Below are 27,264 nucleotides of genomic sequence, written 5' to 3' on the forward strand. Positions count from 1 at the left end.
GATGCACGTGACGAGATTAATTGCACATCATGATTAGATCAAAAATCAAATTAATCTCGTAGTTTGTCGTCGCTTATCATTGTTTGTCGCGGTTTTGATGGGACAGATAGCCTGGAATTTCGGCAACGAGAGACAGCTGAGGTGATTGATATATTGCTAAATCGATTAATACACTTGGGCAGCAGGCGTGTTGGCCCAGGTTTATCCTTCATGAAGTTTCAAGAGAAACGGTTAAGTGGATAGGTACATACTCAGTGTAGCTATCTGCTCAACACTTATGATGGAGATAAACTCCCCGCTCTGAAGCACCATTAATCTGAGGAAGAGAATGATCTGGTATCTCGCGAATGAGCCGTGGTATTTCGAAGACATTCTGTATGAAGCGTACACCACGATATGCGGAATATCAGTATTCCACCCTTTTTAATTCTAATTTGAAAATTTCCTTATGTCATTTTTATGTTGTATAAATTATAGTCACGAAGAAGTTAATGCGCTCAACAAGAAATTAATGTTTGCTAACGTAATGCGCCGTGAAAGCATCAGAGAACATTTTATCGATTTTTAAACAATTTCCTAGAAATCCTTAATAGGGTGAAAAAGGTTAAAGTTTGAATATCACCGATGAAATCTTCGAATTCCATTTACGAAGCTTTAAGCGGATAGACGAATCTTGAAGAAGAATTCCGTTTTTATTATTCTATCATACGTTTATTATAATCTCAAAACGAAACAAATTTTAATTAAGGAACGAAGATTCCTTATAATAATACCAATCTTACCAATTCCTTATAGTAATACCAATAGTTAAAACGATAATAAAAAGATTCCAATTTGATTTTGACGCTATCCTTCGTACTCGTTGACGCTACAATCGTGCAACATTTGCCAATAGATCCTCCTGTTCACGCAGGAGTTGCGTTTTTAAGGTATCCTTAAAACGTTCCATTTCCTTCGGATTCTTCATTGTACAACGTATGAAAAGGGTTTGAAAGTCGAAGGAGTTTTCTTTTGGGCGATTTCAGTCGCCCAAAAATCTACTACTTTATGTGCTTCGATAGATTCTTTTTCTCTACAAATCTCAGTCTATTGAAAATTTAGAGATACGTATCGTTTCTAGTTATTCTAATTTCGTCGAATCCGATATCTTCGATACCGGCGAAATATCGGGAATTTACTTGTTTCTTTGGCCGTTGGAAAGTTTCGTCCCTAGTTTGGTATACGTGTATAGGTATTCCACGAGGGATAGATTTCGGAATGGATGGTCTTACTTGTAAAAGAGTCGTTCTCTTTTCGTCGTAGTAAGAAACTTTTCGACTTTACGGATTCATCACGGCGCAAGATTAAAGCAGGATTAAAAAAAATATTCAGCGTAGAAAGTTTGTATAACGTAAGAAATTATGTTGACGACGAATGAAGAAATATTTAGCACATTTAAAATTGATAATTTAAACTATAACGCAGTCGAAATTATTAATTTCGTTTATATTTCATTGGAGAAAATATATGGAGAAAACTGTAATGTTAGTCGTTGCTTGGAAGATCGTTTCGTCTTCTTTTGTCATTAAAGGATTTCTTAACTTTGAAGAAAAATATGAAACGATCTTTGTTAATATATAATACACGATTTATTGTTTCAATTTTATGCTAAAGTTTTGTTATCTATCGAAAAAGGGACGAAAGTGGGATATGAAAATTAGATTTAAAATTAATTTTAAATTTAATTATTACATAATAATTAATCTCACTTTGCATCAGAAAGTTCTACACACACGTCAGCAGAATTTCTTCGTTTCAAGATTGAGTTACGAGATAAAGTGTGGCTGGAATATCCAGAAAGAAATTTGATTTACTTCATAGTGTACACACGAGTTTCATATCTTTCGAAATCCGTAACTTTTGATAAATCGTAAACTTTCTACCCTCGTACCTATAGCTCTGATTTTTCTCATCATTCGCTTTCAAGACACGCTATCGAGACGATCAGACCCGCTATTGATCGCCGAATTACCGATGGAAATGATATTGTTCTTTCTAGAATTCTTCAGAACCCAGCCACCCCTACATTCCAACGAATTTTGCCATTGAAACGAACAAATTGTGCCTCTGTTTCTCATCTTAAATAGTCTGTTCTTTGAAACAAGAAAAGAAAGAGGAAAAAAAGATTAAAGGATGTTTTATCATAAAACTGCAAGGAACATCGTATGTAAGAATATCAAGAAATGTTTTCCATTTTTTAACAGAATATAAAGTAGAGCAAATGATATTGATACATCCTTTTTTAAATGCCTTTGCATACTGTAATAGTCTGTTTTTAATGCATACTGATTTTTCGATGCATCAACTACTACTGTTTATTTACTGTGCTGTAACTTTGAATAGGAAATGCGGCAAATTTCAGTCTGGTTTTTTCTTCCATTTAATTAGCAAAAACCTTAAAGTTCACTAACTTAGAGACTTGGCATTTTGGAACGAAGAAATTTGAATTTAAAGCTCAAAATTCGTCTGGGGAATTTTAAAAGTCTCAAGTAGGAAGAATTCGATTTTGCCTTATTTGTTTAAAAAGCACGTTCCTTATATGACATATATTAGAATAACGTAACTTTAACTTTTGAAGATATAATATACGGAAGACGGTGGAGAAGCTATATATTTTCGAGTTATAAATAATTTTACTTTCAAGTGGTGGAAAGGAAAGGTAAAGGCAAAGGAAATAACGAGATCAATGAAATCTCTATTTAAATCTCTCGAGAAACTTTTTGTCGATACTTCTTGTCAAAGTAAGCGAAAGCTGATCACTAGAATACAAAAAAAATTGAAATAAAATAACAAAATAAAGTCGAATATACTTCTAAATATACAAACGAATAACAAACTCTATTTTTGTATCTATAATAATTTCTGTGTAACATTTTAGTTGTATAGAAAATTGATCATAGTTGAACGTTAGTCGTCTTCCGATGAGATTTCCCGTCTTTGAGTTTCATCGGTTCGTGAGTTTCTTTAAATAACGCTAATGCTCGGACAACTGTCGAGAAATCCTCTAATCTTAGTATCTTCTGACAGAGAATCCCGTGCTCGAGAGTATCTTTCTCATCCTCCATCTTGATTTTCAGTCACGTTGCGAATAAGTAATGAGTCGATCCCTCTTAATAAGTGGTTTCCCAGTGCAAAATTAAACGATATATAGCGACTTCGATATCGAAATTAAATTCTCCGGCGGAATGTTAATATTTTGAATATTTTTGTAACTGTAGTTATTCAGCCACCACGGCGTTCCGTGTTTCAACTCCAATGACGAGCGAGAAGCAACAGTCCCTGTTCATGTTAGATTTCGATATCTCCAATTGATGTAAGTGCAACATTAATTTGTAAATTGGTTCCTTAGCTCTTTGTGTTCTTTGTTAGGAAGTGTATTTAAAATGGAGATAAAATATTTAATTCCATATCCCTCCGAAACTATGGTTCTAATAACGTCTCCAACGTTAGTTCGGATTCGACGATCATGGCAAAAGTATTATAGTTTAGAAACCATAAAAAAATAGTTTTCGAAAGTGAAATTAGCTCAAATGAAGATGAACTTGATTTTGAACTGTTGAAAAATGAGGTCAATTATATTCAAGAATGCATCTTGGTGAATACTTTATAAATTATCATACAAAAAAAAAAAAAAAAATACAGAAATTAATATTATAAAATCATATTTTCAAAGATTAAAAAAAAAATATTCTAATAATTTATCTATATTTACAATTTCTTTTTCTGTAAGTTAGTTTGTATATAAAATCATTTTACGCTAGCTGTAAGATACGCGTCACGTATACGCTAAATCATCCAGAGTAGCTGCTACGCCCAACCAAAAAATTCCTCGAGTGCAAGGAGTTAAATTATCTTTCCTGTCGATCATTTCATAAGAATATAGAGTAGGATACAAACATCAAGTATGTGTACGTTATATTGAGAAATTATATAAATTATATAAGCGTTACTGTATCGGTACATAAAAATATCCATTCTAATTCTCGTCGTTTTTAAATCTTTTCTTTTTTCTGAAAAATAGTATATTTTCTTATAGCTGTTCTAATAATACAATACTTTATACATATGTAGTAAATTAATAGTAATTTTATTAATGCAACAAAAGTATTCATTTCAGGATTCATTTAAGGTTCTTTGAAGATTGTCATTAGAATCGCAGATACCACTGAATTAAAGTCATGTATGTTTGTAGAAGATCCGTGTCGCGATTCGTTATATTATACTGCTCCTGTCAGAGTAGATGCTATAAACTCATGATCTGGGCAATGTTTCGTACGTTAGGTACGTGCTTTGATTCAGAGATATTCCTTGCTCAAATTTTCTTTCATGCACAAGTCGCTGTACATGCAATTCTATAACGATACTTCCACAAAATAAATACATGTACAATATAAACATTTACGTTCCATACAACCGCGTCTTTACATTTCTCAGAATAATAAATTTCTCGTCAATTCACTTCATCTCTTAACGTTATTACTTCTTAAAATAATTTCTTCCGTTCAAGTTGTTTAATTACTTTAGATCTAATATAATCTCCGCGAGTCCACATTCCGCCCCCCCTCTCAATCAATTCCACATCGGTACTATTTTTCCACTTAATTTGAGAATTGAATGAGACAGTTTAAAAATATTGATAAAATTAGTTATATATCAAATTTCCATCGTGCAGACAAAATTTGAGTTAATTCGTGCACACCATAAAGCAGCGCCGATGTTAATTATCATCCACTAAGTTTCTTCCTTGGTGTAATTTTTTAATTTTTCGAGATGTTTAATCGGGGGAATAGAATCGGGGGAAGACAGAGGGGATCCAGCCTTCGGAATGGATTATCCGAGATCGAAGGACCGGGCGTGAACGGCCACAGTAATTAACGAAGGATCAATACATCTTACTTTACGCGCTTGCAGATACCACCTCGACGAGGCGAGGACGGAAATCTCGAGGGAATAATCATTTCTTTCGCGGACGATTAAATATCCGAATGGAGTAGAACGTCAGATGGAATCGAGATTAGGCAAAATAATCAAAGACGGCTGTCCCTCTGTTCTCAACTTCCATTAATTTTACTCTGTTGGCTCGTTTACTCTCGTTCGGAAACTCACTTGCGTCACGTGAAAATCATAGCATTTCCCTAGCACTTGGCTTGTTAAAATACTTCTAATCGGTAATTATAGAGAGATCCTAAAATAGCAAGTTCCCCTAATTAATCCCATAATACCGATTACCATAGCATAGTTAACACAAAGCCAAATTTTAGGATAATAGTTTCCATGATTAAGAAAGAAATGAGAAATTTCTTTACCCCTTGATATAAATGAAGCGATGTTTAAAATATTGCATTATTTTAATTTTTAAGCAATAGAAATGTCCATTTCCTTAGGGTCATTGACTCTATTATAGAATTAGAAATTAGTCTATGTGTATCTACTTCAGCTATAAAAAAACATAATATTACACGAACAGCCGTGAACAGAACTGAATATCACGATTATTGTCCACCGCAAAGTAAACATCCACTCTAAATTGTGACTGCGGTTTGTGGTAACGATACGATGAATTTCAATTTACGACAAAACGGCAATTGGTTCGTGTTGGTAGTACAATAGTTAATTCAATATCATTAGCGCAGAAAGTAATGGAATCTTCATTTGTATAATTTATTTTTCTTCAGTTATTATATACGTCGAATTTTTACGAACAATCGTTAAACCATTGTAATTAAAAATAGCTTTAAAACAGCAAACGCACGATAATTTAATTGGACGAATCGAAAAAATCGGCAGAAGTTTTAACTTGTATCGACAGTCTTTCCCTGTGCATATTTCCACGATCCAAAATATGGTTTCGGAAGCTTTTCACCGAAACAATTTTGTGATTGTTTCCATAACTTTGTAACGATGTGAATTTCAACTTGTCGCGTATTTTCCACGAACACATTTTATTCTAACTGGTGCGTTTCGCGTTTCCGACACTTTTAATTTTCAATTTATTCGTATCGGACGCGATCGATTTATTGGCTTCATCCATTTCATGTAGGAAGAACACGTTTATTTATATATGTTAGGAAATCTGAAACTTTGAATTAGCTACTCTCGTTCGCGAAACGCAAGTTTGGTTATCCCTCGCTATAAAAGCAGCTTTATGATCGAACTGCGTAAATACCATGCTAAATTGGCTTTGATTACCCTCGCGATAAAATTGACATTGACGTCGAAGCCTCGGAGAAGACGTTAAAAACGTCGGTGACAGAAACGATTCATCACCTGACATCGTTGGCCACTGATAAATTAATGTTTCAAACATTTCTCAATTAGCGCCTTTAGTCTTTTTCTCGTTTAACTTGTAAGCCGTTAATTCGTAGTTGCAGCAACTTTTCCTTCTAGATTTGTGTATCGCGTTTGTTGTTACTTTCACGTTGACCTGTATAAACTCGATTGCGGTGCAATCGACCGTGCAAATCGTTATTTCCGTGACGGTTCAATTTTCAACAAGTATGAACGTTTTTTGTGATGATGAACAAATCTCATTTGTTTTTCCCTGATGGTCGAAATCACACGTTATTGCACACTGCTGAACACGTATAGGTGATTTTATTCACGGAATTACATTTTAGAGAATAATTGTGATATTTAGTTCTTTTGTTTGCGCTCACATAGAATTACACAATAATAAATAGAATAAACAAAAAATAGGAATAGATTAATTGCTCGTATTAATGAATTAAATAAAACAAAAATGAACTTTACTCAACGCTCTCATTGCCAACAAATAATTATCATACAAAGCTTATTGCTATATCATCAAATTTTACGTATGTGCTACACATAGATTACTATAAAATTTTATACCAAATTCGCCGGGTTTTTAATTTGTACGTAAATCAATATCAAATGTACATCGTCAAAAATTTCTAATTTTCTAATATTCTATTAATGATTCAGTTTAAGGATAATAATCGTGCGTTTATTTTGTGAAATATTTTTTCGTGGTTTATTCACATGCGACTTTTTCAAAGAGAATTTAATAAATATATAGATGCTTTTAAATGAAAGGCTTGCAATATACAGACACGTGGAGTTATTTTTTTTTTTTGTACATCAGAGTTTCACCCACGTTCGTATATATTCATAAAAGAAAAAAGTCTAATGGATATGGGTGATGCATTTGGAAAATAAAATTCTTTTCCGACAGGAAAATGAAACGTTCGCCTATTTGTAAATAGCCAAACACAAAAGAAGTTAAGAATATCGCCATATTATCCTTGAATAATAACCTTCTCACTTTTCATCTCCACCTGGTGCATTTATTTTCACCGTTGTCTTATTGCATTTTTAATTATCACCTTGTGTTGTTTGAATATTACGTTGACGTCAAACAAAGAAACGACTGATGGAAAATTCTTATTTTGCTTTTTAAAGTATACTTATTAAGTTTCAAGTGAAATTCAAATAAAATTTAACATTTCAGATAGATTTTATATGGGCAATTAATTATGCCACTCAATCATTTAAAACCTAATCCAATAAATGCTTATATGATTATTTAAATACATTCTTTAATTATTATAAAATACAAATTATACAATCTATTATAAAATTAATATAAAATGCAGTTGATCGACTTTTTAAAAGACAATCCTATTAAGGATTATTTCAATAAAGAGCTCATTCCGACATTTAAAAAGGAATGAAAGACAGAAAGAAATTAACACGAAAAAAAAACAGTTGGATATTTTATAAATCTTACAAGAAAAAGATTATGTTTCTTCGATGATTACCTTGAACATTTACGTCTTCTGATTCTTTCTTCATCTCCATTCTTTTTCCACGTTGTAATTCTTGTTTGTAATATGTATCGTAATAAATGTTCTTGCAGATATTTTGCCATAAAATTCGACCAGAATCTCAACCATTCTTTTTTATTAAGTCGAGAATCTCGTTGATGCTCAATTTCGACCAATCCCTTCGATCACGTTTCTCCAATTTCTCCCCTAAAGAACATCTTCCGCAATCGCGTGTACGCTCTTCTTTGTTTCTTGCAATTCTAACAAGATTATAATCCGATAGACATCGTCTGCATAGTACGCGTGTCTAAATTCAAACGAAACTCATGAATTTGTTAAAACTGTCTTAAAACTGTCAGGAATATCGAGCTTCGATTAATCACCGCTCTTGCACAGTGAATATTAATCACGTTTATGAGAACGCAGAGGATTAAAATTCACATACTCTACCAAAAGAAGAGGAGAACGCAGAAAAGATATATTAAAATTCACATATTCTAGCAAAATTGATTGTTCTTAGTGTAATTCTATCTTTGAAAAGATTAAGCTATATGGCTATGTCGGTACTATACGGTGGAACTGCATTTATATGACCGAAGGTCATATACATATGGCAGGAATCTATGTTCAAACTGATTATTCTCACTATCTACATTTTCTCCTTTAAATGATAGGATTTACGATTATGTTCAGACAAACATTTTCATCAGCAAGAATTAGTCTAATTCCGACGAATGATTTTCTAATGTTCATTTCTATTGTATTTTTACTATATTTTTAAAAGACAGTGGCTTTTTGCTATCTATATTTTCTGAGAACAATTTGACATGGAAAGATTAAAGTTATTCGATAGCTTCCAAACTCAATTTCCACTTATTTCCATAACACAGTGATAGAGTCGCATATCCATAGATATAGTTTAATTTGGCGTATCATAAATGACATTGAACTTCCCTTGCAGCCCCTATGCAATAATTTCCCTTGCTTGGCCTTAAAAATAGAGAGTCGAGCACATTCCAAAATATGTATATTAACAACTGAAAATAGGTCAGCCCGTATTTGTGTAACCCCACATCCTATCGATTTCATCAGCTTCTCATTTGTTAACAATTTGCGACATATGTATTGTGTGTACACATGTATCACAAATACTGAAGTTATCTTAACGCGTAAAATATTTCACTTTTGGAGAACAACATTTTGAAAAATCGAAACGTGTTTTGATCAATCAATCAACAGCTTTACGTGACAAGTGAAAAGGTAGGATAGTTGCGTACGATTCATTGATCATGTTAGCATTTTAATATGCTTCGCGATAGCGAAGAAGCGACTATGTAATCACCGCCTCGATGTAAACGTGAAAACGCGGCCAATCAAAGGATTAATCGATGAGAGGGCTCTATGGATCGTACGATCGACGCTATTGCATATGCATGTTAGTCGATCGGTTCGTGCACGTCAACAGCCCGCACAACTGACTTAATTAATTCTTATCCACTTTTAAATAACGCTCAGTTGTTTGTTTCTATCGTTAGAAAGTTCTTCTAAAGTTCGAATTGTTTTTTTTTTTTGTTTCGTTCAAAGCTACATAAGACATTTTACATTTCCTACTCGAGTGTCTTCTACGTTCTTCGATCAGCTTTTCAATTTTTCCTCTATTCCAGTCTATTTTATTCTTTCCTTCTATACCTTCCTAGATTCCACGATCTTCTTATTCACGAGATGCACCATTTTCCTTTTTATTATCATACGTTGATTCAAGCGTCATAGTAAGATAAGCCATCGCCATAGCAACTGAATAGATTAATCCACGGTATACGCACCGTGACGCAGGAGCAAGATGTCAACTTGAAAGTTCAACGAGCTTGCCAAAAGCCCTGCGTTGTCGGATTGTGCATGTGCGTGCCGGACGAAGCTGTTGGTTCTACTCGACTGGGAAATTGCACGATGAGCGTCACTATTCAACGACGAAAATGGATGGCGCGAGATAGAAGCTCAGATTCCTGAAGTTCGAGCGATAACGAGGACACACTAATTTCCACGTTAGTCCATAACTTTTAACCATTTATACGATAATTAAATTCATACAATGGTTGTGAAATGAACGGCTAGTCGAAGATATATATATATTAAATACATCTATATCTATATATAAACATATACTATATATATATTCTTTAATGAAGAAAATTGTTTTGAATTTTGTACAGATATTTACAATTAGGATTAAGTGCACAACACAAACATACAAATATATACATATGTCTCTATATGTATATTTGTACGTTATGTATCTAAATATATATATTCTTTAATGAAGAAAATTGTTTTGAATTTTGTACAGATATTTACAATTAGGATTAAATGCACAACATAAACATACAGGTATATACATATGTCTGTATATGTATATTTGTACGTTATATATCTACATATATATACATATATATATGTATATGCAAATGTATATGTTATATACATATATACATACACATACCATTATAGACGTCTGTATAAAATTCAACAAAATTTTTCTCTCGCAAAGAATTTTCTACGTTCGTCATTCGGTTTCAGTTTTCATAGGTTTTCACAGGAGAGCAAAGAAAGACACCTAAAGGTGTCTCCTTCATTCTTTATCGAACCGTCGACTCAAGCGAGCATCGAAAGAATATATGTACTCGTATACATAGACTAACAATATTAAACCTAAAGAAATTCTTATTAACATTATTACGCGTTTACAGTTATTTTAGAGGATTTAACTAAGCCATAATTAAAATATCAAAACTCCAGAAAAATGGATGATATTTAAATTTAATTACCTTCATTAATATAACGCATCAATTAACGCATAAAGGCAGGTCTGTTATCATAAACCAATCAGCAGCGTGTTGAGACAAACAATGATACTTTATCACGAAATGTATCAAACATCTCGAAATTTTTCTTCTGTCGCAATTTATATCATTCTCTTCGATTATGATCTTATTAACATCACCGTAAAACAACGACATAATTCTGCTCTTCTTTCCCTTCTCGTTATCTCTTCGACGTGGAAATTCGGTTTGTGTGGCAAATAAAAGCAGGCAAAGAAACGACACTTCGTAAGTTTCCTGTCGAAATCGACAGGGTCGGGAATTCACAGATTCGTTGTCTGCGCATCGTTCAGGGTTTCCCTCCATTCGCGTTAAATGGTCGGCCGCGCATAGAAGACCCTCGTAAACGCGATCGTAACGCAACGATTACGGCGAAATGTATAATATGTTGGCAGGCGTATTAAACTTTTTTTCATCGTTCTTACTTCTTCCTTTTTTTCCTCACGTAGTTGATGTTGACCAATAAACTTTGACCTTTGGAGCCTGGGCACGCTTCGGTAATTTCCATTCTATGTTCATTCTTCCCCGAAGCAAGTTAGTAAAATGAACGCCGATCATTCGGACGATTCCAGGAGCAACATGGAATAAATATGCACGAGGTTAAAAAATTTAAAAAGAAATATATATCTGAATACGTGTGGAGAGCAGTAAAGTAGCTGGGAATATTTTACAGTGATTTAATTCAAAGCGGCTTAATGATAATTTTAAGTGGGAAACCGTGTTCCACCCTCTTTATCCTTTTATTATCCGAAGCTTCGGATACTCTTGCTAAATACACAAAATGTGTATTGATATGCGAAAAACGCGTGGTGCAAAATCAGTTAAAAACGTAGAATATAATCTTTTTAATTGATCCCTCGTTTCCATGAAAACTGAATGCGTAGATTAATTCTTGGCAAAATACCTATGTATTCGTTCAGACTTTAAGTGAAAGAATTTTATTCTAGATTTCCAATTTGTATTTAGACATAAAATAACTTTCTATTCGCTAATGCTATGGTTACCTATATCAGCGTATATTCCAAATTTCGTTACGATATATCATATCGTACGATTCAAACCGTATAAATGTGAAACTTAGTATCTATTCAAATGATCCCAAATCGTTCTCGAACAAATAAACTTTCATCTTTAAGATTGCAAGAGGCAGGAACACGCTGCACATGTCACGTAACCTCACAGAAAAATCTCTTAAAAATGTACTATGTTTCGGTAGCAATAATGCCAACGAATTTCCAGAAGGAAAAGTATAACGTGACAACGAGTACGATCCAATCAAACTGATCTTGGAAGCTTTCTTTTTCGTTCTAATGGAACCAACCTTTTTCAGATCTCAGGCTGAAGAGAATCTAACTGGCGGCAACGGTTCAAAAAGAAGGAAAAATCGAGCGAAAAGTGCGATAAGAAAAGAGGGAAGATATGGTTTCCTCGGCAATCTTCGGGGCAGCCGCTGGAACTGGCTTGGCCCTGTTCGTCGCAATGACGATAGTGGTGTATCGATATTACGCGGTTAGACGAAAGGGAAAATACTGGAGCAGTCTGGATCGTTGGCCAGATCCACCGGGCACGAAGAAGTCGGAAACACGACAAGAAGGCTGTTCCGAGCATTGTCACGACGCCTCCGCGTCACACGTGCTCAATTGTTGGCGAAAACAGCAAAAGAATTATCATGCAGTGCAGACTACGGTATGTAAGATATACTTCTCTATATGAATCGCTATACGTGACTCGAATACGAAGTTGCTTTGTCATATAGGAAACTAGAAATTTTGTTCTAGCTCTTTTATTTCATAAATTTTATGAATCGTATGTTTGATTTTATAAATATTTTTATCGCGGGATATTCGTTCGTAGATTAACGCGATAAATTAAAAAGATTGTTGCCCGATTTGAATCATAGTTGTTACAATATTAAATTTTTGTAGTGATTTGCTCTTGTAAAATTTACAATTTTGGACAGTTTTATAATTTCCTTTTTCTTAAGATTGATATTTTTTTAGAATGTTCAGTGAAAAATATCGAATTATTAATCGATATGAAAAAGTATAATGAATTTGTTTCGAATATTTAATTCCAATATCTGCGAAATTATTAGTGACTAGTTAATTGAAGCAGCCAATTTTTATAATCGTCTATTCCGCTTAATTAAGATTTATTCTGATCACATGTCGAGAATATCATCGATACACGAGGTATTACAAGTTGGCTATACTCTATATGTAAGTTTGATGTGATCTAGCATGTTAAATACCACGCACAAGTAAGTTTCCCCTAACTTATATCTATGGCACAAAATTGCGTGGGATAGTTTTATAACTATGTAGATGCTATATCGCGTAATTTGGAATATTACTTCAAGTAATGCAAAATTTCATGCCCTTAAGACAAAACTTAGCTTAACAAAAGGATCGAAAAGTATCTCTCTTTTATTTTTATTTTTAATAAGAAATAAGAAATTTTACTTCTTTATATTATTGTATGATAAATTTACAAGAATATTTATCAGTTATATTTTTAAATAATTCTCGTAATTTTGTAAAAGAAACTTTTAAAATACCACGTGAACTTCCAAGTTGATAAATCTCGTGACCAGCCAGACACAGAGCTTCATTAGTACAATTCTTCTTAATCTTATTTTCCACTACTTACGTTAAGTCTTAAGTAGTCTGACGCGAAGCTTCGTTAATACAATTCTACTCTAAGTAGATAAGCTTGTGATTAGTCAGACGCGGCGTTTCGTACAATGGTACAATTCATTTTAATTTCAGTTTCTACTTACTACTTTAGGTAGACAAATTTTATGACTAATTAGACAGAATACTTTGTAAAATAGTTTTTTCTTCTCCTCCCAACTTCTCCTACCTTTAATAAACATTATAAAAATCAATTAGCTCCAAATGATAGCATTAAATTGGCATTTTTCCATATTCAATTTTATATTTTATAACGTAATTTAAAATATATATCGAAAGATGACTGAAAGTTTCGTCAACTTATTGACCGATCGATGAGTAATAGATTTTTAATAACACTGTTCTTAATTCACTTGCAGTTAGATCACTCGACGTGCAAAAAAATTAACCATTAATTAATGGTCTCGGTATTATTTGACCAACGTCAACATACTTGGAGCCGTTCTGAACCATTGCGTAATTACCCAACTGTTTATATTAGCTTAATAGCATGAACCGTTACTTTCAGTGCAGTAATACACCCGTATATTCTTTGTCCGGAACACATACACATCATTACATGTGCATTATAGTTTGCCATATTCTCAAACGCTAACATATCGATCGACTAACATACTGGATGCATGAAAAATTAACTTGTATCCACAACATCTAATTAGGTTTTTCCGGTTTTTACAGAAAAATGGAAAAATGTTTAATTTGTCAATTTTTTCAATTCTTTATACGTTAAATTTTACGATTGTGTTATTTCTTACTTTTATTTAAAAATGTATATATACAGTCGAATAATTCACGACTCGATGAGAAATTATTACATATGCAGATTTGATAATAATGATTCGTTGCATAGCGCGTACCATAACTGTTCGAAATCCTATTAGTAACTGCTATCAATTGAACTACATGCTCTGCTAATTAACAGTCAGCTACTAATTTAAGGAAAATTGATTGTTTGCACGATGCGAAGGTATAATTGTTTCAATGCCATGCCGTGCGCGTTCCGTTAAGATTAAAGGTATCCAGGATAACTCTAACAATTACTCTTTAAAAATTACTGTGTTTGATCGATGCCGAATGGTTTCTCGTATTCGTACAATTTATTCGTGAAATAATTTTTTAACCATTTATTGTTGTTAGTTATAAATTGATAAAAGTGTCTTCGTTTTTAATATTAACAAAGATTTAATTCGGTATCGTTGATGTTATATAATATAAAATTATATGATATAAAAGTATCAATATTTTGATTTATTATGGAAAAGTATGCTTAAAAAATAAAAAAATATTTTACTAAACTGTAATTAAATTATGTTTCTATAAAGTAATGATGAAAAAGGAAAACGATCGTGTAATAAAATAAACGTGCGTATGTCAATTCATTTATAAAACTCGTAAAGAACGTTTTTCCAAGACAGGGCGTACAGAGGTCACTCGTAAAAAATAATTTTTAGACTCGTTAGTAACAGCCACGTGGCTGTTGTGCACGTGTCAGCTTGTTAACATGTAGTTTCGTTGTTCGAGAGAAATCCACGTATGTGTCATGAACATATTTATTTAATCAATATGTACATACAGAAATTTAATTGAAAAAAGCATCGCGAATGCTTTAATTGTAGTACTTATTTAGAGTTTATTTGTGCAGTATCGATAAATATGAAATTTTTAGTAGAATTATATCAACTTTGATTCTAGATATTCCGATAATTTATAATTTTTCAATGTCTATAGAATTCTTGATAAGCAATCAATGTTTAATTATTTTAATTTAATTTGTATCTTTTAATTCTATTTTAATTTTTGTTTCATTTTTTAAATTGAATTTTCATTCCAGTTTATTTCGTTCCTCGTTTTATTCTGTGGATAAAGTACAGATCTATAAAACTATTTAGGAAAATACCGACAAAGCAGGGTCGGTAAAGATTTTAAGTAATCGATAAGCTTTTAGAGAGAACTTGTCGTTTCGATGTAGGTAAAACAGATTGTCAGTATTTTATGTTATTTCTCTAGTGATAACGTTGATATCCTTCTTATCACTCATTGGTTATAAAATAAAATGGTTATAAAATGAGGATTGAAGGCACAGGCGAGGTAGAAAGTATGGACTTACCATCTTATGGAACCTTATATTTACCATTATCTAGCCTATGTTTTGTATTCCATGTTCTAAAATACCAACGATGAACAAGAAACATATATTCCTCATCTTCGCTTCTCCCTTTATCGATGATCGATATTTATTTTTCGACTTTGGATAAATTTTATCACGAAGGGTATATTACAACAGAATTTCTTTACATAATGTAACTCAAAATACATAAATTCTCCATATATTATTCTACTTGTTGTTAAATATTAAAAATACCATACTTTCTCATATATTTGAAATGGATAAATTTAACCAAAGATTGAAATTAAATTTTCTTCTACTACCTTAAACTTTTCGCAGCTTAAAATTCTGCCAATAATTCTACATCCAAACCAACAAGTCATTATAATTCATAATAATAATAATAATAATAACACAAAATTCATTTAATAATAAGAAATAAACAGTTATACACGAATTTCAAAAAATAACTAATACCTTTTAATTGCTTCTTATCGCATAAGGATTATTTTTTCATCGAATCTGAACGAAAAATGATACTCTGCCGTGAGACAAAACGAAGTTTCTGTTCGAACGATCGATCAAACGACAGTTGTTCACGGGCATTTAATGACACACCTAGAAAATCCATGTTCTCGAGACAGTGAGAAACAGAGCAACAATTTACTCCTCGCGTTGCGTCCATCAGTTTGACGCTCAAACTTCTCGTGAAAATCTATTAACTTACGCTATATTGCGCTTAATTCATGGAAATTTCGCACGATAAACCGATTAAGACTCGTCGCTCGTGCGCAGCTTACGTATGACTTTCCGCTTTTCGATTCGACAAAGTCTGCTTACAAGTACCGATCGTTGCGAATGTAACTCACGAAAGTGGGTTCGGCAAGGATACAGAAAGATAAGCGCGGGGAAACATAGTATATCGCCATTGCTTTTATTTTTCCCTGGCTTTAAAATTCACCCTGTTCGCTGTATAATTTAACGAAATTCGTAATCTCCTTTATCGCGTCTACCTGTACGCGCGCAGATACAGAAACTGGCCGTTCCAACCGGGAATCCAGAATATGGAATGCGGATCGATACAGCGCTCCACAACGATAGATATCGTGCCTTCGAAACGCAACGTACACAGTACGAATGGCGAAAAGGCGGCACACAGGGATTCGCCTGGCCCGGATAAATTCCGGAATTTTTATTATTTCCTCGATAGCTCCACCCGTGATATTGCCTTTTGGTAAAAACAAGGAGAAAATTTTTCAAAAATATAAAGTCTTGCAGAGCTTAGTCTAGCAAATAGCGGATTCTAGATTTCTATGCTACGAAACTAACAGAAGTAACGGTATTTCACGCTTCATGGAAATAGACTCTCGATATGGTGATTTGTACGAAATACAAAAGGAATATCGTTACGTTAATTTAATTTTCTTCTTCTTTAAGTCACCATATCTATACGTAATCGAAATATATATCGAAATTTGAATTTGAATTTCGCCCAATGGTGTATTGGTAAATGTATTGGGTTGGCAACTAAATGATTGCGGATTTTGTCATTAGATGGTATTGACAAAACTTGCAATCACTTAGTTGCCAACCCAATACATCCATTGGAAGGTGTTGCGTTTAAAAAATTGACGCGTGTAGGTGGCCGGCGTATCTCGTGGAATTTGTATCGTCGAAGCTGCCATGTTTTCAGGTATTAATAAAGAATCGCGGCCAGAAGCATATCACGTACGCGTGCTCGTACACAGACATGGTTTTATCGGGCGTAACTTTTTTTTTTTTATCGTTGTACGATTCTGATCATAACTCTGTTTCTGTAGTAATACGTTTACAGTTTCTTGATAGCACGTGGCAATTCTACGTTCTCGTTTCACAAGCTGACACAGATGATCAGAGATTTTTCAAAGTTGGCTCGGTTATATAAAAAAAATACAATTTGCTACGACCGTTCGCGGAGAGACGCGGTCGCGAGGAAAACGCGTCAGCGAGAGGCGTAAATTCTCGCTACGATTCGTATAATCGACGCCGCGAATTAGCCGTTCCCCTGTTTCGGTTAGGATAACCAGAGGTGGTTCAGTGAATTTAACACTGTGTGAACAGGTTAATATAACTTGTATTTTTAACAATAAATTAAATAATAATAAAAACGTCACAAATTATTTAGTGATAAATACAGTTAATGCTTTATAGAAATTCGACTCGACTTTTGATATTTCTCGATATTCGTTAGACTTGGCGACTTTATTCGTCAGAGCTCTCGATGTGTGCAGTTAGAATTTTCAAAACGTACTGATTGCCCTTAGATCAATTCTCCGTCTTCTCGGGGAGACGACCCCCACTACGCTCGGATCACGCCACCGTTCGCGCCTATGATCACGTAGGCCACCTTCTTTGTGAGAATAAAATAACGGACCGAAGTCGACGTTTCTGGAACTCGCTGCTTAGTGACAACTATACGCTCGTCGATACATTGTATATTTTTCGTCGGGCAGATAAGTCTGCGACACTGTAGGACTGTGAGCGACGGTTAGAAATACGGCCTATACTAAGCCTGGTGGCGTGACACAATTTCTTTACTTTTTTACTAATCTTTGCATTGATAATTTTATAAATGAACGACAAAAAGATCGGACAAACTCGAGATACGATATTTCAAAATAGACAAGTATTTCTTCCACTCTTATTTACGTTACATCTTATTAAATATTATATACATTTTATTTGCAACACACGTTACAGTTATGATAAAAAGGTCTATTTCGATACCTACGATGTTGTGAAGATTTTACGACGTACAGAAAGAAATAAAGTTGCTGAAGAGCATTTTACATGTGTCTGGAAGAGGTAATCGAAACATCGATATTTCAGTGTCTATAGTCGTTTCAAGGCTATAATGCCATAGGTCATCATAGGTCGTCTTGTATTGAAGATAAATGAAATGTTCCAATTTAATCGAGACGCCTTGCCTATCTCGTAATAATTAACATCGTATAGAATTGTTGTATACCGATAATATCAATAAATTAATATCGTTGTTACGTATTTATTTGTTCTAAGTCAAGTTGAGATCGAAATTGGTAGTTGCTGCCACCAGAAATAGTCCAAGGACTATTTCAAATTTTTATTTATTTCAAACGTTACGGGTAGCGTCGACTAGAGTTTGGTGCTACTGGCGAAAACCGATTCCACTTTTCGGCTAACCTGCTATGTGCAGGGATACTAGCACGGGAGAGGATTAAAGCTGGTTGAAAGTAGTTTAACAATATCTAATGATTTATTCAAATCTTGCTCGATTTTGATATTGACAATTGACTGACAGATATAAAATTCTTCGGTTGACAAAATGATAACTCTTTGAACGGTAATATTGTTATTCGATAGACGAAGGATAATTATTATACTGACTTCTCTGAGTCGCTACATTTATTTATATCTGTCGGAGATGGAAAAGCGTCGGGGTCCTTCCTTTGAAAATGTTTGGGAAGATCTCCAACGTTTGTTCAACTGACGACTTTGTTTACAATTTAAATTGTCTCAATATCATTATGAAAACATAATTAGATAAATATAAAAACATAGATAAATTTTCGCAAGATATAGCTTTTAGCGGCTTTAACTGCCTTTCACTTCAAATACTGTAAACACGGTTTCAAATTGCAAATCGGTTATTGGTATGTTTATTTAGATTTGTGTATAGAGTGGTTTCTTGTTCTCGTTACGGTTCGTGCGGAGCGCGGGACGTGACATCGTAAAAATATTATAATGCATGAATGTATAGTTGAATGTATAATTGGGCAACATAATCGCGAGATGATTATTTGAGAAGCGTGAATCGTATAATCAAGACAGAATGTACGGTTTTATATTGCGCGGTTTATTCCACGAATTTCACTTCATAATCAGGTTAATGTTTCGCGTAACCTGGCGCTACCACTAATAAGAAATTACTTGATCCTTGCTACACCAAGGAACCTCGATTCACTGGAATTTGCATTTTAATCGGACCCGGTGCTTTTTCTTAATCGGCAGAGAACAACGCAATAAACCTTGTATAAGCCAGATTCTAGCTATATATATTGTTATATACACGTATATATAACTTATATACGAGTAATTCGAAATATCGAATGAAATATCTTGTTTGTATCATGACATAAATGATCCTTATCATTCAACCAGCAAATGTACATATATGTTTTTTTATGTAGTTTCTGCATTTTAATTTTTGCTTCATAATTCGTTTACAAATTATAACTACCGATTAAAAAAAAAAAAAGGAATAGTCTTCATTATGGTTGTTTCATATCAATCAGACTAGGAAAAAAAACAAATTTAATTGATTTTTTTTATATTTTATTAATTAAAAATATGAAAATAGGATAAGAATTCCTCTAATAAAAATAATTAAAATGAGAATTTATTTATTTTTTAAATTTTATTTATAGGAATAATTTAATTATTTTATTATTATTATCAAGAATAATTATATTATGAAATTATAGATATAGAAAAGTTGTTCAAATATTATTTGAAAGGTTATTTAAATTATTTATCATTTTATAAAAATGAATAATAAAATAGGTCATACGTTGCATTGCTATTGAAAATTATATATTAATCGACTATATAATATCATAAATGATCCTGAAATTCCTTTAAGGACTAGTGAAACGTTTCTTATTTTAATCAGTGGGAATAGTAGTACGGTTCTTTTCGTAGAAAAACATTTTTCATTTATGATCTGCTTATTCAAACACGTACTGGACTCTCTTCTCGCGCTATTGGAACTCCACTAGTTGCTTCTCGCAACAAACGTTCCGATAACGAAGCATGCAAATCATAGCCTGAAACGTTTCGATGCGGAGAAGTAAAAGAAATAATGGAAATGAAAGCGAAGTGAAAAGGAATTGCACGATGAACTTGTTTCCCGGACGACACGTGTTCGTATTTACTTTTTTAGTAGTCGTAACCACAGGTCATTCAACGCGTTTTTTACCGATTTTCTTTTACCATTTATTACCACAGCATCAGAGAGACAAACAAAGGCGTTCGACGAAATCAAGCTGTTCTTACGATGAACAAGGAAGAAATAACGATATAATAAGATAATGAAGATAAACAGAGCTAATCTCGTGGGTAGTTGATATAAATATATATGTCGAGTTCTCATTGGGGTTAGGGGCGTGTAACGAATCTTCATGTGGATTAGCCATTGTTGTTATACAATGATATTTAATGATACAAATATGATTATTGCAGAATTTGACAAGTAACCGTGGTGATCAGATACTCGAGATGCTAATGACAATAATCTTAGGTTCAATAACAGCAATAGTAAATGCGTTTTCTTCCAAAGTCTAAATCGAACTGAACTTACTTATCCACAATTCAAGTATAACTCAACTTACTTGTCCAGAGTACAAGTAGAACTTAACTAACTGCCTGGACTAACAGTCCAAGTGGAACTGCACTTATATACTCTTCTCTGTACCTCTCTGTACCCCTCGGGAAAACTATATTTTTAAGGAGAGCTATACAACTACTCCATACCTCTGTTAGGTAAAAACGTCCATCCCGTGATCGTGGCTACGTTTAGCGATCAGACGTGTCACTTCGAGCCCGAGTCTACTGTCATAAATCTTGGGCAAACATAATCGGATCAAATCATAAACAACTACTTCTAAGTTTTATTATTTAAGTACAGCTATAATAAAAAGTCTGGGCGAAAGTATTGGGGATCTTCCCAAAATTCCAAAAAAGGCCCCGATGTTCTTTCATCTCCGACATACATATATATAGATTAGGAATCGATTCTCATTAGCTGCGAAAATATGTGTTCGTTAAAGTTGAACTAAGTTTGCTACAAAAGGAAACGCTGTTAGCGTCTAATGAGATTGAAGAAACAGATAAAAATATCCTTTTGTAGATTCCTTGTATAAATACATATTACGAAGGAATCTTTATATTCTACAAGAAAAGTAAAGAAAAAGAAAAAGAAAGAAGCCAATAAAATTAAATTACCTTCAGCAAGAAAACAAACAAATACAGGAAAAAGAAATTATTAAGCTAATATATAATTTATTATAAAAAAAAGTCATCGACAAAAATCAGTGGATTCTTGCCGCAAGAAAACGACATTTATTTAATAAAATGGCAAGTATCGATTAAAGACTATCGTTCGTTCTTCTAAAAGTAATGAAATTTTCCAGTTTACGTAAAGAACCTGACCAGGGATAACAACATATCACGTGCATGCAACACGATCGTCTATTAAGCACCGAGTCGATCCGCCGGGAACTGAAACAAATTTCCCTCTAAATTATTATTATTATTATTATTACTTGTATATTTATTTTCTACGTAGGATCAGTCGCCGCAGTATCCGGCAAAATTTATTTATATATTAGGTCGTCCGAAAAGTGTCTTTCTTTTACAACGACGCATCTTTGTACAAACATGAAACCTAATCTGACGAACGTTGTGATCTTCATCTTGATAGAACACAATGGATCATACGTAATTCGACAAAATAATGTAAAACGAAAAATGTTGTGCATCCATTATTTCTTTATAAATATATATATATACTGATTTCTAAACGTGCATCGATAAGAGAAATTGACAATTCTGAAACCGTCTCCTTTGCTTCTCTTTCGTTCTTCGTTTTCTATCCTTCCACATCTTCCGTTATCGATTGATGAAAAGTTGAAAATGCAGATTACGACAGGGCCGGGTTACGGAAGTTTCTCGTTTAAAATTCCATACAACAGGGTAAGTACGACGAGACACGATGATCTATAATGCAAAAGCGTAGTTGGGAATGAGGCGCGAAAGAATCGAGACACGGCATACCACGCGTAAGCATGCACAGGTTACACGTGAAGTGCATACGTTGTATTGCGCACCGAAGCGAAACGATTCCGACTGAGAGCAGGATGTTTCTTTTTCTGTTTGCCGTAGAATCGATCGAACGAATTCCTGGTCTTTCGATCGCAGTCAGGGAAACAAGGTCGTTGCAATGAAATTCCATTCGGTGGACCTCGGTGATTTTAACAAGTCCGTGGAGTCTCAAGGAGGATTGAAAAGTTGTCCGCTGGAAAGATTGGTCAGATACATGGCGTATTTGTTACGGAAGATTTCTTTGCTGTAACCTGCATTGACGTACTATAATCCCAGCAAGGAAGCTATCTATGTGATTTTTATACGCGTGGATTTTTATTCCGATGAATGCTATTGAATGTTCACGCGTTTCGGTAAATTTAATATTGATTCCTAGCGAAGTGGAAATAAATTACCGATTTTAATAAAACTTGTCGTTTATTGGGAAGAAAATTTCAGGCTTTTTGCTGGAGCGTTTAATTCGTCGCGAACAGATCTGTGGATTTTCATTGAACAGCGTACTCGCGAAGAATTAAAAGGTTCATTTTTCCTGTTAAGTGCGTGTAAGGGAAACTCGACTGCGATCAAATAATATTTGCACTCCATACGAGGAGTAATTGTGACAGAAAATTGTTTCTTTGTTGAATCTCGTTGTTTGAAATTTTTCGTTTTCATGTACCGATTATGTCACCGGTTGAAGTACGCGGAACGTTTCAAGTGGTGTTTCGCGCGGAAGTTAATTTCAGTAGGAAGATTAAAAACGTAGAAATTCAATGGTAATTTCTTTCGAGTTTTTCAAGTAACACCTTCTACCGTTTCAACAGGGTCATTATGTTTCCGCATAATACTGAAAACATGTTAATACCGTGAACTTTAATAAGACAATGTTAATAATAAGCCAGATTGGAGTATAAACTTTGACTGTGCAAAAAATGAATTACATTGAATCTTTTGTCGAATTTTCCAGCTGTAACTTCGAGTTCTTTATTGCGAGCCATAAAATAACTAATAAAAATATATTTAATCAATGTCATACGTTCATGCAAAGATTTACATATTTTTAACTTTTCGCGAGAAGCACAAATCCCCTATGAAACAGATTATGATTATAATTAATATTACAAGAAATGTAGTTAATTAGCAAGCAGTATAATAAAAAGCAAATACGTATAATCGTGTCTTCGACTCGATAAAAATCAAAATTCCAATCAATTTTGCCAAAAGACCATTCGAATGCCTTTAATAATTGCGAAAGCAGAAGATTAAAAATCAATTTGCCATTTTGACAAGTTAAAAGAAAGTTAAACTCTCCGAAAGCATATACTTGATACATAGAAAGTTAAAGAAACTTCCAACTTATAGAATTACTAAATCAGAGTTGCCCCGCCACAACAAACATCATCCCCGTGTCAAGAATTTCCAGAGTGGCAGGATTTTGCATGATACCTCTTAATCACTCTATCGCAACCGTTTCCAACTTCGTAATTAAAACGAGAACGTTTTGAGCGATACAGTTCCGGGTAAAAGGACGCGCGGGGGCCGATTATAAAATTGCCAGACGAGCTACCTATCTACGTTCCTTTACTCTCGACTGCTTCGTCAAAAGTGTTCTCCTTCGAGCGGAACACAGTTGCGTTACGTTTACGGGTTGCCGTGATCTTGCTTGAAAAATCGTTTAAACTCATCGTTGCCAGCGATAAGTGGCTCGCAAAATTAGTGATAACTTCTGCGGAGAAATTTTCGAGTCGCCGGTATTGCGGCCTCCCTCTGTAATTTCCCGCGAGGTTTAATAACTTTATCCTCCGTTGTAAACGAAGCCGGAACGAGCTGAAGAGAGGACACGACCTTGACGCGCTACTTCGCTCGAGCAGGAAAGGATGGTTGACTTGGTCCCTTGACCTTGGGATCAATCTTTGCTGGAAAAATGAAATTTTCTTCCTGGTACCGCGGCACGAAGATTGAAAATCACGAGAAGGGCTTGTGTGTTCATTGTTCGTATTAAAACATTCAATATGCGACCCGACTCTGTTATTGCTTCTCAAAGCCATCCAGAACCGGTGATATTCATTAGGGAAAATTGGTTTACCAGGGAAGCTTGGGCTGATTTTTAAAATAAAATTGTTTTTTGAAATATTCCGTATAATCTCTGATTAATTATAATTAATTTATTACCGTTTCGTAAGCTCCATTGTTCGTTTCATTATCTAACTTCGGTGAAGCATCGTTCCTTTGTACTTGTTGAAACCACATCGTTTGTTAATTGTCCATTCTTTTAATTGATATTTAAATCTAATTCTTTTACAGATCGTTTTATCTCTCCTTCTCAAAATAATTTTTCTTTATGTAATAGATGATTTAGTGCGTCGCAACAGGAGAAAATAAACTTTCGTTAATAATTAATACCGCGGCGTCGATGATAAACGAACGAACATAAGCGTACGTAATTAAACGTGCATTGTGAGCGCAGTAATGCTTGGTAAATTATGAAACTTTCAGCAGGGCGAAGCACTCGACAAGGCGAATGTTAATAATCGATGATAGATCTGGCAAGATCGACGAACGATAGTTTTTTCAACTCTGGAATTACCAGAACGATCCATTCGTAATTTTTCATGGAATTCTTCTATATTTACAACGACGTATTTTTAGAAATTTTCTAATAGTATTAGACTTTTAAGAATCTAATTTTTAGAAATTTTATAATAAATAATTTTTATAAGATATATGGACAGAAGTCCGTTTTTCTTTTTTCATAATTTATCGTCCATTTTGATTCCTGTCATACGAATCTCGTACTTTAGATATTCCAGTAGTTTAAATAATATAACGTAACTCTTCAGCGCCAAACATCTTCCAGTCTCCATAAAATAAAATAAAAAGTTTCATCGTCCTAATTATGCTCTCAATATATATAGTACATCTTTATATATATATATATAAACTGTATACGCTTCAAATACAAGACGTTAAAGGATTGATGGTCGCTCAGATCTTACGCAGTGATTCGTGTAAACTGATCTTAGAAACGACCGACGTTTCGCACTTATGTATACGTTTCGACTTAAGCGGATTATACAGCGTAATAAACATGCATAAAGGCGAAGTACTACGGAGGGAAATCTTCGACGACGGAAGTCGAGGTGCTCGTATGAAAATTCAGATGCGAATTAAGCTTAATGATCAACTGGAAAATTGGGTTACGAGGTTGGGTTACGTGAAAAGACGTTCATCAGCCAGTGGAGTAATAAATGCCCATACAAATTCTCGTCAAGTTCGTTATCCAGCGATAGTTGGATCGATACACGCGTATTCCAGGACGATGATGTTCGATATTCAACGAACAGAAAGTCAAATTTCTCGATCGCCACGTATCTTCGATCTCATCATCGAGGGAAATTAAAGAAATAAATTAGAAAAATCAGACTGATTTTATATCAAACTCTACCGATCGACCTTGGTCTTCGTCAAAATTTAACACGAGAGAGATGTAAACAAAGATTCAACAAGGAACAGTTAGACGGTGGAAGCAAACTAAGAGCGGATTATTTAGTTTACTTGGATGGCCAGGCTGTAATATATTTTCTAGAAATCGAATTTGGGTTACTTCGTATTCCTATAGTACATCGTGTTTAAACAAACGTATTAATTGTTATATGCCTCGACATACGTCGCGGCTAAAGCTGATGCTTTCAAGCTTGCCGGTGTTCCGTGTACGTTAAAATTTCCAGTCGTCGAGAGATCGAAGCACACGCACGTGCACAAAGGCAAGTAGGCTAAGGGTGAGAGAAACCGTGGGGTAGATAAATAAATAGACGAAAACGTAGAGAACAACTTGCGGGGATATGTAATCCGGAACGAGGGAGGTTGAAAGGAGGAAGGAAGAAAGCCAAAGGATGAAAAGAGAAGGAGGCGTTAAGGGTGGAATTTGAAGGGGATTGGTCGAAGGGATGGAACGGCGAAGCGATAGCAACTGGTGAAAGAGAAGGATGGAACAAGGATACAGCGAGAATACGAGGAGAGAAGGTCGAAGAAAAGGCGCGGTGATAGAGAGGGAAAAAGGGTCGAGGAGGATTCCAGGAGCGTATCGAAGGGGAGAGTAACCTGTTGCGACGCACGCATACTCGCTCTCTGTCCTTCTTCGTTTAACCTCGCGGTTCACCCATTTCACGTACACGCGAGAACGCACACAATGTTGCTGGTAGCGAACACTCGTACATACCCGATAGCTTTGTCTTCGTCTATCGTTGGAAAAACGGAATAGATACCTCTCCGTCTTGCTTGTCGATGAGCGACTCCGTTCACCCTACCAACGGGATTCGACCACCACCCTCTGTCTCTGGCTACGATCCACGAATCGCCGTTTTCTGGTGGCAGACGAACCCTGGCGTAGGGAGCGCATACACGGTCGAGAGTAGTTTAGTCGCAGCCAGGCCACTACGCCAGCAGAATCGAGACGACGAGACTACGACTACGCACGATAAAAGAACGTTTAGAACACGCTTAGAACACGGTTAGAGTGGCGATATATCGGAAAACAGAGACAAATAGTACGTGGTGAGCGACGCACGTATCAAGCGCACGAAGGAGGGACACACACACGCTTTCCGTCAGATAGAAGAAGATCCAGTCGCTATTCCACCGGTTGATATCGAATCCAGCTGACCCGGTAAATTGTTTCTCAATAGTTGTTTATGGTTTGTCGGCGTTCGATCGCGTGATTTCAACGTGTCCCGATCTTATTCGAAGAAGGCAACTCGCGAAGTAGTACGACTGGACGTTTGGTCGGACGAAGTGGCCGCGAGTTGCTTTGATCGGATTCGCGGAACATTCTGAATTGGATTTGCGTCTCTTTGTTGGAAGTTTCTAAAATGTCTCTGGATACT

The 27,264-nt window shown here is 34.6% G+C and overlaps 1 protein-coding gene across 4 annotated transcripts in view; it reads left to right on the top strand.

Annotated features, from left to right (window-relative positions):
* Sytbeta (Synaptotagmin beta) overlaps window positions 1-27,264 on the top strand; it is a 97,960-nt gene that overhangs the window by 14,685 nt on the left and 56,011 nt on the right. For all 4 annotated transcript variants that reach the window (XM_072006935.1, XM_072006934.1, XM_072006937.1 and 1 more), the window contains one exon: window positions 12,033-12,388. In XM_072006935.1, the coding sequence (XP_071863036.1) occupies window positions 12,122-12,388 (267 nt within the window). In that variant the 5' untranslated portion in view covers window positions 12,033-12,121. The remainder of the gene's footprint in view (window positions 1-12,032; window positions 12,389-27,264) is intronic.

This window comes from Bombus fervidus, chromosome 7, assembly GCF_041682495.2.
Source record: "Bombus fervidus isolate BK054 chromosome 7, iyBomFerv1, whole genome shotgun sequence".
Classification (NCBI taxonomy): domain Eukaryota; kingdom Metazoa; phylum Arthropoda; class Insecta; order Hymenoptera; family Apidae; genus Bombus; species Bombus fervidus.